Consider the following 12,734-nt stretch of genomic DNA (forward strand, 5'->3'; position numbering starts at 1 on the left):
TTTTCAGGCCGGTAAGACCTGAAATTGCCAGGATTCTGACAAGATGACAAGATCTCTGTATTGTCCATAAATATATGAGTGCACAGTATTTAGGCCTGTGACTATAACTTGAGGGAATAGGAATAATATCACAAGTTGAGGGGACTAGATTTCTAGAGATGGACCTTGATCCAAGGATTTATTTTTATTCTGATTGTTATACTGTATTTGAAGCTGGAAAGGAATTTTTATCCTAACATTAGGTCCTTATATGGGTTTTTGCCCTCTTCTAGATCAGCCCTGAATGATTATAGATTGTACTTCATGACTTGAATCTTTTTATCAACCTAAGAAACTACGGTATGTAACTATGTAAATTCAATTCATGAGATGGTTTAGGTGACTTTCTAAGTGAAACACTTTGAAGTAAATGGAAGCTGGATGACCTACTGACCAACAAACGCTATATGGACAAAGGTACTGGGATGCCTATGTGTTACACCTACAGGAGCTTTTATGATATCCAATTCTAAAGCCATACTGTAGGTAATAACATGGAGTGGATCTTCCCTTTACATATGAAACAATGTACCGTATACCCTACTGTGAAGTTTCCATTCTTTGGAATGTCTCATTGACACATTCTTTGGAATGTGTCAATGAGATTTTTTGGCCATTCATCCAGAAGAGCATTTGTGAGGACAGCTACTGATGTAGGACGAGAGGCCCTGGCTAGCAATCTCCATTCTAGTTTATCCCAAAGATGTTGCGGTGAGGTCAGGACTCTGTGTGCGGGCCAGTCAAATTCTTCCACACTTCCACTCTCACTCAAGCATGCCTTCATGGGCTTTGCTTTGTGCACTGGGCACAGTCCTGCAGGAACATAAAAGGGCCTTCTCCAAACTGATCCCACAAAGTTGGAAGCATGCAATTGTTCAAAATGTCTTTGTAGGCCAACTCTGGAAATTAATTCCATAGCTTTATTCTTCCTCCACCAAACTGTACAGTTGGCACAATGTCAGGCAGGTAACATTGTCCTGGCATTTGCCAGACCCAGACTCATCCACCAGACTGCCAGATAGAGAAGTGTGATTCATCACTCCACAGAACATGTTTTTACTGCTCCAGAGTCCAGTGGCAGCATGCTTCACACCACTCTGACACTTGACATTGTGCTTGGTGATATTAGACTTGCTTGCTGCTGCTTGGCCATGCCAAAAAGCCCCCATTGCTTACTTTTTGTGCTTATGTTAATGTCAAAGGAGGTTTGAAACTGTACAGTTTATTGAGTCAGCAGAGCGTTGGTGACTTTTACGCACTATGTAACCTCAGCACTCAGTAACCCTGCTCTGTAAATTTACGTGATCTACCACTTCATGGCGGAGCTGCTGTGGTTCCTAAACACTTCCACTTTTGCAATAATTCCACTTACAGTTTATGGTGAAATATCTAGGAGGGAAAAACGTAACAAACTGACTTGTAATGGTGGCATCCTATTACAGGACCACGCTGGAATTCATTGAGCTCTTTAGAACGAGACATTCTTTCACAAACGTTTCTAAAGACAGACTGTATGACTAGATGCTGGATTTTATACACCTGTGGTAATGGGACTGAATGAAGCACCTTAACTCAGTGAATAAGTGTACCTCAATACTTTTCTCCATATAGTACAGTATGTATCAAAGTACTGACTAAAGTACAACCATGGTCTGAAGGGTGAATATTTTACTGGTTACAATCCACTTGGAAGCTCAATATGTTATTGACTACTAGGAACAACATACTAAATGTCCCACAGATTTGTAAGCCAGCCGGAGTGTACTTTGTGGGAAAGGAGATGGGGGTTTATAATACTAATATGGAAAACACTAGGTTGTGGTATATCTTTATTGGCAATAATGTGATTTGGTACCATCACGTGGGATGTAGCGGCACATTTCATCATAGATTGCTATAGGATAGAATTTCCTGCTCTGCATCACATCTGATTCAGCATTCAGGACACAAGCTTATATTACAGAACACAGCTGTCTGGGCTCCCCCTACACATTACAGTATATACGTCTCATGCTGCGAGTCATACACCATATACTGTACCATCTCATCTGCTTTATAGTGAATTGTGCCTCCATGAAAACCAGCCATGTTCTCTTCATTTTACTCACTCTTCATTCAGGTAATTATGATATTGACCTTTAATATTGACATTGTACAGTATATTACTTTACCTGATGTTATAGATCAACCTAAAGATTTGTCAATGCTGGGTATGTCAAGAATTATTCTACATTTTGCTCTTTATAAAGTCTCAGCATTGACTATATGATCCCATATGTTTATTGTTGTAGGTGAAGGTGCTGAAGACTATATTATGCCATCAGAGTCCGACATGTTTGCCAGAGGAGGAATGAATGTCACTCTATCCTGCTCCTACTCCAGTAGCTACACTGGAACCCTTTATCTGTACTGGTATCGTCATTATCCTGGGTCAGCTCCACAATTCATATTACATAAAGCTAACCAAGGATCTCATGCTTATACTTCCCTATTTGCTGTTGGAAAAATCACATCTGAGGTGAAAACAAAGTCTACAAACCTATTTATCAGTGATGTGAAGACGGAGGACTCAGCCACCTACCTCTGCGCTATGCAGGCAGCACAGTGTCACACATCTAACCTCTCGTCCTACATAAACCTCATACTGCCTGTATATGTTTTTTTTTTTTATGATCCAACATCATTGTGATAGTTTAGACCATTTTTATATGTAAATTGATTTTAAGTATATTTTGTATAATTTTTTTCATTCACATGGTAAGTCCTAGTTACATACAGTAGTTCCAGTACATATAGATATAGGATGGAAATGGGGGGTGTAAGAAGGTACCTGGAATCATCGTGGATGGAAGGTATGTGTCACCGAGGTTCCTGGCCTCGGTGAAGTAAGAGCCGGTATTTTATGTGTCAGCAGCAGCTATTGCTAATTGACACCTTGAGATTTAGCATGGCTGTCATAGCTGATCCAGGATGGCTCTTACTGGGAGTATCTGTAAAGAAAAGGGGGTTAGTCAGCACATACCACTGCGCAGGTGCACACTGCCATAGCTAGAAACATAGAGAAAAAAGACATTGCAAGAACACTCTGCAAACCAGATAAAGTACAAAATAATGCCATAGTCACAAAAAATATTATACTGCTAATGCTATGCCTTTTTATAAAATGAGATGCTTGGCAAATGTATTTTGTACAAAACTATTTGAGCCCGTCTGCCAAACGTCAAGGCAATCTCTGTAAGACAGGAACCTAACACTAAATACTACCTGTTATGCGCCATAAAGTTCATAAAGTTAGCATTATTGTACTTTATCTGGTTTGCAGAGTGCTGTTGCATTGTCTTTTTTCTCTATGTTTCTAGCCATGGCAGTGTGCACCTGGGCATTGGGATGTGCTGACCCCCTTTTCTTTGCAGATTTACAGCGCTGGAGGTGTGGCACTTCAGCGAGTCGTGCACTCCTGATTAGCCTGTCTGCCCCATAGGCTGATTTTAATTAGTTTCAGTATAAAGCTGTGGCCTTCTCTCACTACATTCATTAGAAGCTGTCTGGCACGAGGAAAGGTATGGAGTGGGCTTGGCATGCAAGTTGGTACCTGCACCTCTTGGAAGTAACGAAGGCCACTATGGCACCAAAAATGGTAAAAGGCAGAGTGGACCCAGCATGCATGTGGAACCAACACTTCCTGAACTTTAGGGCGGCCAATATGTTGCATAACAGGTAGTATTTAGTGTTAAGTTCCCATCTTACAGAGATTGCCTTGACGTGTGGCAGACGGGCTCAAATGGTTTTGTACAAAATGCATTTGCCAAGCATCTCACTTTATAAATAAGCGTAGCATTAGCACTATAATATTTTTTGTGACTATGGCATTATTGTACTTTATCTGGTTTGCAGAGTGTTGTTGCATTGTCTTTTTTCTCTATCTTACTGGGGGTAGTCAAAGTGCTGGGTGGTTGACTACTCCCCATGTTCCAGGCCGGGTTTTGCCAGGCATAAAAACCAGCCAGCACTGCCAGGTGTGGTGGATTTACCTCCCTCTGACACTGGAGCTCAGGAGTCTGTGTGCTGTTAACTGAGGGCTGTGCTGGGATTTGAGGTTTGAGCCGGGCTGGAGGATTCAGGCCCCTATAAAGGCGAACAGGCTGCCTATGGACTTGATGAGGCTCAACTGCTAACAGGGTGTGAATTAACACCCAGGAAAAAAGGTGACTTTAATTGTTCATGGACTTTCCTTGTTTGTGAACAAACACCAAGCAACCTGCGTTTCGTGATACACCTTATCTGCATTTTTTTATACACCAATGTGTGAATAAACACCGCTGTTTGATTCAAGAACTGTGTACTTTGCCTCTATACTGCATCCGCTAGTCCTAACTACCAGAGCGAATCCCCACAATTGGTGGAGGTTGTGGGCAAGCGCAGTGAGGCTGGCGTGAACGCCAATATATTTTTGGGTTTGCATTTTTGTGTACAGTTGTATGTCATACATCAAACCAGCTTTGTTTCAACCCGTGCCCCACGACAAAATGGAGGCTGATGTGAAGGCCCTCATGGAGGCTAATTTGCAGCAGTGAGAGACCAACCTGCACCAATGGGTGGCCAATAAGCAGCAGCAAGAGACCAACCAGTTGCTGCTACAACATGTGATGGCTTTGCAGACAGCAGGAGCAACCCCAAGCATCCACGATGACCGGAAAGTAGTCCGTGCAGCGATCCCTAAGATGACACCTGCAGACAACATCGAAACCTACCTGGCGATGTACGAGAAAGTGGCCACCAGGGAAAAGCTGCCCCGAGACCAGTGGGCTGAGGTAGTCAGTCCTTTCCTGGCATCAGAGTCCTAGCGGGTGTATTTCAACTTGCCGGACGATCAAGCAGCCGACTACCAGAAGGTAAAGGGTGAGATTTTGGCAAGGCTGGGGGTGAATGTGTTTGTCCCACATCAGTGGGAGTTTAACGCCGGCTGAGCCTGCGAGACCCCATCATTATAACTTACTCCACCTTTTGCAAAAGTGGCTACAGCCTCATGTGCTGAGTTCCACGGCTATGCTGGATAGAATATTGGCTGACATATTCTGGAAGGCGCTGCCACCCCCTCTCCAGCACTGGATCGGTCTGGAAATACCCTGGAAATGGTGGACCTGGTGGAACGCTACGATGCCACCAAGAATCTCAAGGTGGGTTCTTTTGGGAGGATGGCAGGCAAACTCCAGATCTCCCCACCCTAAGCCCACCGGTATGAGCCAATGAAACCCCCCCGGGAGGTTCCCCCTATGGGCCGGACACAGTTAATCTGCTGGCAGTTTCAGGAATCTGGCCACACCAGGGCTGAGTGTCCTCATCGGGTTAAGCCCATGAACACTAATTGTGGTTACCGACAATCGCTATATGCTAGGAAACTGTGTGCCACAGGTACCCCAGAGGCTCTAGACCACTTGTGCCAGGTGGAAGTGGGAGACACTCAAGCGGAGGCACTGCTGGACTCAGGGAGCTTGGTAAGTGCTACCCTGGTGCGGTCCGCTGAGTATACTGGCCGGAATGTTGAGGTGATGTGCATTCATGGAGGCTTGAAAGACTACCCCACCACGCTGGTGTCTCTAACCACGGTGGCCGGCAGGTGGATCCATGAAGTGGCAGTCGCTACAAATCTCTACTATGAACTCATAATAGGGAGATACTTTCCAGATTTCCTTGCCCTATGGCCGGTTGTGAGAGTTAAGGATACTCCTGAGACAGGAATAAGCCCAGGAGACTGGCCTTGTTCAGGGGGACGGCCAGAACCCTGGGAACCTGAGACCGAAGGGCCAGCAGTAGGGGAGACCGCAACTTTGGTGGAAGAGGGGGAGACGTGGAGAAGTTGCCAATGGGTCCTGGGTTGGCAGACTTCAACGTCTCCGAGGAGAATTTCAGTACAGCCCAACACCGAGAACCAACCCTATCCCAGGCCGGGGAGAATGTGGTTATACTTGATGGTGTACCCCCACAACCTGGGGCCAAGTCGATGTTTCCCCATTTTGTGGTCCACCAGAATATGCTATATCGGGTAAACCAGCTGCGGGGTGAACCTGTTGTAAAGTTGGTGGTGCCCGGGGCCTATCGAAAACTTGTGTTAGAGTTAGCCCACTAACATGTTCTTGGGGGTCATCTGGGACTGCAGAAGACACAAGACCGGATACTACAACGGTTTTACTGGCCCAGTGTCTTTAGAGAGGTGGATGACTTTTGTAAGTCTTGCCCGACCTGCCAAACCACTGGCCCCCACACCTGTTCCGCAGTCCCTTAGTTTCCCTCCCGATTATGGAGGTACCATTTGCGAGAATCGCTATGGATCTCGTTGGCCCAGTACCGATGTCTGCTAGGGGGCACCAACACATCTTGGTCGTCCTGGACTACGGCACTCTGTCCCCGGAGGCGGTGCCACTGCGACATACATCGGCCAAACTCATAGCAAAAGAGTTAATGGAGATGTTGTCCCGAGTGGTGATACCCAAAGAGGTTCTGACTAGTGATGGACGAACATCTGCCGCGAATGCTATCAAATGTTCGTGAACCGCAAGTTCGCGGCAGGTCCCATTCATTTTAATGGCAGGTGAACCTGAAAAACCTTCAGCTCATATTTGCAGCCAAGAAATAATTACTAGAAGTTCACAAATAGTCCCACAACATGGACAGTGACATACCAGATGTATTATTCGAATTTGCGATCTCCATTCATTATTTTTTTCAATGTGAAATATCGGCAATATAATTTTTGCGTGCGCACATGCGCAAATGCACTATACAGTACCCAAATGCACTATAAAGAAAGTATATTGGTATATAACACCCCGCTTTAATCAGTTTTTTTGGGGGACGACTGGTATATCACACCAGTAGAAATTATTTGTTCCAATAACGCTTGTCCCTCTATATACCTGCAGTATCGCAGCAGAACCGCACACAACTGACGCACAATACAAATGCACTATAATATACTTTCTAACAGTATATTATAACATTGTACAAGGAAGGCAATCCATTAGAATATACATAAAGATAAAACTTAACCTTTAATAATTTTATTATGAGGGTCCATTCACACGTTCGTAAGTGTTTTGCAAAACACAGACACCGGCAATGTGCATTCCGCAATTTATGGACCGCACATCGCCGGCACTATAATAGAAAATGCCTAATCTTGTCTGCAATTGCGGACAAGAATAGGACATGTTCTATTTTTTTGCGGAAACGGAACCACAGATGCGGAAGTGCGGATCCACAAATGCGGATGTGGATCCGTAATTGCGGATGCGGACAGCACATTCCGGCCCCATTGAAAATGAATGGGTCTGCACCCGTTCCGCAAAATTGCGGAACAGATGCGGACCCATTTTGTGGACGTGTGAATGGAAAAGATATCCCTCAAAATGAAAATAAATTTCATTATTAAAGTTAAGCAAAAAGCATAGTCGTGGTAGGCAATAACAAGTGCTCGGCGGCACTAAATCAGGTGCTCGGTGGCCCCAAATCAGAAACCATATGTCCTACCATAATCCGGGGGGTTCCAGTGCACATCCATGAATCCCAGAGAGAAAGCAAAAAACATCTATCCCTGGGCTAGATGATGATGTGGTATTGAAGGACAGGGTGGGCAAAGAACTGTCCCTGATATTCAGGGCCGCTGATAGAAATCATGGGGCCCCGTACAGCATACATGACGGGGCCCCCTTCAGCTCCACCCCCTGATCCCTCCTTCAGCCACACCCCTGGCCCCGCCCTTGGCCCCTCCCCAGACGCCGCCTTGAAACAACATGCAGATTTGTCTACAAGTGATATTTATTTTTCTCCAGCCAGTTATAAGTTTTATTATCCAAAATAAATACTGTTTTCAGATGAGAACAGACCTCTTTAATATCAATATGTAATAAAAAAACATTAATGAATAAATGAAGAGGTATTTTGAAAAAATTAGGAAGATTAAACAAATGATAAAGGTGGAAAAAAAACAACAAGCCAGGTCTCGTTAAAGATAGTTTACTGTAGACAACTCAACTACAGTGGGGTAGCCAGGCCTGAAATAATAATTAGAGTGAGCCTGCAGACAGTAGATCTTGACCCCCCCCCCCCAAACAAGTACATTCATACCTGTTATCCTGATTCCTGGCCCCAGGACAGAGTCACTTCCTCCTTCACTGTAGATAGACTGTAGTAGTAGCGCTGGCTGCTGTGCTGTCTGCCTCCCTGGATTCCTGGATTCGCTGCCCGGAGTGTCACAAAATTTTTTATTTTTTTTCCTTTCTTCACTGCCAGTGGTGCTTTTCCTTCTCTCACTCTCTTCCCTGGCGCCGCGGAGGGAGAAGAATCACTCCGCGGCGCCAGGGAAGGACAAGCTGGCCGGGACTTGATTCTGCAGAGCAGACTGAGCAGAGCAAATGAGCGGGCGCGGGAGAGAGAAGAGAAGAGATATAATAAGGCAGACCAAGCAGCTGCCTTAGGGCGCAGAGACGGGGGGGGGGGGGGGCGGAAAAATGAAACTTTTTTTAATACCCCGTATTTTTCGCCCCTGGGTCTTATGGGGCGAATACTAATAAAGCGCTTTATTAGTACCGGACGACTGGGAAGCGTGAAGGATCTGTACTCACCGCTTCCTGGTCCTCCGCTCGGTTGTTTGCTGTAAAGGGCTGCACACCATGTGACCTCACTGTGCGCAGCCTTCACAGCTGACAGCCGAGAACCAGGAAGAAGAGAGAGATCGCTGGTGGTGAGGAGCGGCGGTGTCCAGGAGCAGGAGAGATAAGGTTTTTTTATTTGGCTGATGGCTGACATGGGGGGGCATGATGGCTGACATGGGGGCGCATGATGGCTGACATGAGGGCATGATGGCTGACATGGGGATGATGGTTGACATGGGGGGCTAATGGCTGACATGGGGGGCTTATCTGAGGCATTGGGGGTCTGATCTGAGGTCTGATTGACATTGGGGGTCTGATTGCTGGTCTGACCTGAGGTGCAATGGAAAATATGTTTTTCTTATTATCCTCCTCTAAAACCTAGGTGCGTCTTATGGGCCGGTGCATCTTAGAGGGCAAAAAATACGGTCCTAAAACCAGCGATTGTCTGAAGCAGACAAAAGATACCAAGGCCACACAGAGGAGAAGCCAGCTGCTGAAGACGGGACCAGGGCCAGGTGAGCTGCGGGGGGGGGGGGGGGCAAAATGTAGCTTTGCTTGTGTTGGCAAAAATCCTTGCACCGGCCCTGCCTATACTAGTCCTTAAACTGACTTTTGTGGCCCTATTAGCTAGCGTTTGGTGTCCCTAACAGCCTGTCCCTGCTCCACACAGCAACCTCTCCCTACACTGGCAAAACACTGAATGTAAAATGGCGGCCAGATCAGGTTTATTTATAGGGTAGGGGATATGTCCATGTGCTGAAATGTCTCAATTGGCTGTCCTGTACCACCTGATGGATGTGTCATGGGTCAATGGTCATGCGGGAGCTCTGTAAGTTGCTGAATATCAAACAGATACGGACATCCGTCTATCACCCGCAAACTGACGGCCTAGTAGAAAGGTTTACTCAAACGTTAAAAACAATGTTAAAACGAGTAGTAGCTAAGGATGGAAAGGACTAGGCCCTCCTTCTGCCCTATCTTATGTTCGCAGTGCGAGAAGTGCCCCAGGCCTCTACTGGGTTCTCCCCCTTTCTAAATACTATATGGCAGACATCCACGTGGTCTGTCGGACATACAGTAGCCATAGAGGTGTGGGAGCAACAGCCCACACCATATAAAAGTGTTGTTGAATACGTCACCCAGATGCAGGAACGTATGGAAACCGCTGGTAAAGGAACATATGGAGGCAGCTCAGCAAGCTCAAAGTCGGGTGTATAATCGTCAGGCTCGTGCTGGATCTTAAACCCTGGGAGATCGGGTTTTGGTTCTGGTACAGACAGTGGACAGTAAGTTACTGGCTAGGTGGCAGGGACCTTACGAGGTACTATAAAAGGTTGGAGAAGTAAACTACAAGGTACACCAGCCAGGGTGGCGGAAGCCGGAGCAGGTGTATCATGTGAATTTACTCAAACAGTTGGAAGGAATAAGGAGACCAGTACTGACGATAGCCCGCGGCTGAATTTTTTAGGGGAGAGGTTCCGGCCCCTATGTCTGATGTAGGGGAAGTGGTTTGCCACAGTGAAGTGATTGCTGACAGCCTCTCCTCTAAACAGACTCAGGATGCCAGGGAGTTCGTCAGCAGGAACACGGATGTGTTCTCAGACCTCCCTGGACGCACTTCCATAATCCAGCATGACATTGTCACTGGGTACCCGAAGCTCGGTGACAGGCCATCTCTGAGAAAGTACAACTAATGCTGCAACTAGACGTCATCGAGGATTCTAGAAGTGAGTGGGCCAGCCCTATAGTACTGATACCCAAACCAGACGGGACGTTGTGGTTTTGTAACGATTTTCGAAAATTAAACGAGCTATCCAAGTTTGACGCGTATCCCATGCCCCGGGTAGACGAGCTGATTGGGAGGTTAGGACAACCCCGGTATTTTTCTGTTTTGGACCTCACCAAAGGTTACTGGCAGGTACCCTTGATGGAGGCTGCCAAAGAGAAAACGGCCTTCATCACACCGAAGGGGCTGTACCAGTATAAGGTGTTACCCTTTGGTCTGCATGGCGCCCCCCGCCACTTTCCAAAAGCTAATGGACATTGTGCTGCGACCACATCGTCGGAACACTTCGGCTTACCTGGACGATATTGTTATCCACAGTACCGACTGGAAAAGTTACCTGCTCAAAGTGCAGGCTGTAGTAGACTCCCTTCGAAAAGCTGGACTAACAGCTAACCCAAAAAAATGCGCGATAGAGTTAGAGGAGACAAAATACCTGGGGTATGTCATTGGGCGTGGATTGATAAAACCCAAAGTAACCAAAATAGAGGCGATAAGAAATTGGCTTCGACCTGTCACCACTAAACAACTAAAGTCGTTCCTAGGAATGATAGGCTATTACATGAGTTCCCCACTTTGCCACTATAGCCGCGCCCAAGCTCTTGAAGAGATGAAAATCAGTGATGGTTTTCTGGGATGAGTGGACGGAAGAGTCTTTTTCCACTTTGAAGTCATCCCTTTGGGGGTCACCGGTTTTGGTGATGCCCGACTTCAATAGGCAGACAGATGCCTACGAAGTAGGCCTCGGTGCTGTACTCTCTCAGGAAGTCAACGGGGAGGAGCATCCCGTTGTCTTTTTAAGCCGCGAGCTCACCCCAGCCCAAACCAGCTATAGTATAATGGAAAGAGAGTGCCTGGCTATCAAATGGGCTCTCGAGTCTCTCCGCTACTATTTGTTGGGAAGAAAGTTCCACCTGGTGACTGACCACTCCACTCTCAAGTGGATGAGCCAGGCCAAAGAGACAAATGCCTGAGTCACCAGGTGGTTCCTGTCCATACAGAACTTTAAGTTCTCCGTGGAACACAGGGCAGGCCGATTGCAGGGAAACGCGGATGCTTTGTCCTGGGTATACTGTATGGCAGGTGTTCACCCCCTCAGGGTTGAACAAAGGGGGGGTATATAAGAAGGTACCTGGAATCATCGTGGATGGAAGGTAGGTGTCACCAAGATTCCTGGCCTCGGTGAAGTTAGAGCCGGTATTTTATGTGTCAGCAGCAGCTATTGCTGATTGACACCTTGAGATTTAGCATGGCTGTCATAGCTGATCCGGGACGGCTCTTACTGGGAGTAGTCAAAGTGCTGGGTGGGTGGCTACTCCCCATGTTCCAGGCCGGGTTTTGCAAGGCATAAAAACCAGGAGGCACTGCCAGGTGTGGTGGATTTACTTCCCTCTGACAGTGGAGCTCAGGAGTCTGTGTGCTGTTAACTGAGGGCTGTTCTGGGATTTGAGGTTTGAGCCAGGCTGGAGGACTCAGGCCCTTCTAAAGGTGAACAGGCCACCTATGGACGTGATGAGGCTGAACTGCTAACAGGGTGTGAAATAACACCTGCATTTTCTGATACACCTTATCTGTATTTTGTTATACACCAATGTGTGAATAAACATCACTGTTTGATTCAAGAACTGTGTACTTTGCCTCTATACTGCATCCACTAGTCCTAACTACCAGCGCGAATCCCCACAGGGGGTTCAGAGATCTGAGACCCTACCAAGGAGAAATTGTTTCTGGCAATGACTCTAACAGCCCTAATATATTTCTAGCCCTTTAAGGTTTAAGACTAAAGGGTTCATATACAACATTATTACTTATATTGATGATAGAAGTGGAAACAAGTGATGATCATGACCAACAAGCATTTTGAAGGGATGAAAAGGAAAGTGCAAGGGACAATGCCTTCAATACTGAACTTCTGGAAAACCCCTTTAGGGTAACTGCACACAGTTCGGATTCCGTGCAAATTTTCCCCACACAGATTTTAGTATGGGCAAACAGTAGCATAATACAGTCCCAGCAAAGCGAATGAGATTTGCCCGATCTAATGTATACTTTGGGAGAGATTTATCAAAAGTGGTGTAAAGAAAAACTGGCTTAGGCTACTTTCACACTCGCGTTTGGTGCGAATCTGTCATGGATCTGCACAGACGGATCCGTTCAGATAATACAAATGTCTGCATCCGTTCACAACGGATCCGTTTGTATTATCTGTAACATAGCCAAGACGGATCCGTCTTGAACACCATTGAAAGTCAATGGGGGAC

General features: G+C 46.3%; 1 gene segment (V, D, J or C); it reads left to right on the forward strand.

The window, feature by feature from the left end:
• The first annotated feature begins 1,949 nt into the window (after positions 1-1,949).
• LOC120989000 overlaps positions 1,950-12,734 on the forward strand; it is a 28,004-nt gene continuing 17,219 nt past the window's right edge. Inside the window, 2 exon segments of the V gene segment in view lie at positions 1,950-2,158; positions 2,331-2,557. Coding sequence covers positions 2,050-2,158; positions 2,331-2,557 — 336 coding nt within the window.

The sequence above is a fragment of the Bufo bufo genome, chromosome 2 (genome assembly GCF_905171765.1).
Source record: "Bufo bufo chromosome 2, aBufBuf1.1, whole genome shotgun sequence".
Classification (NCBI taxonomy): Eukaryota; Metazoa; Chordata; class Amphibia; order Anura; family Bufonidae; genus Bufo; species Bufo bufo.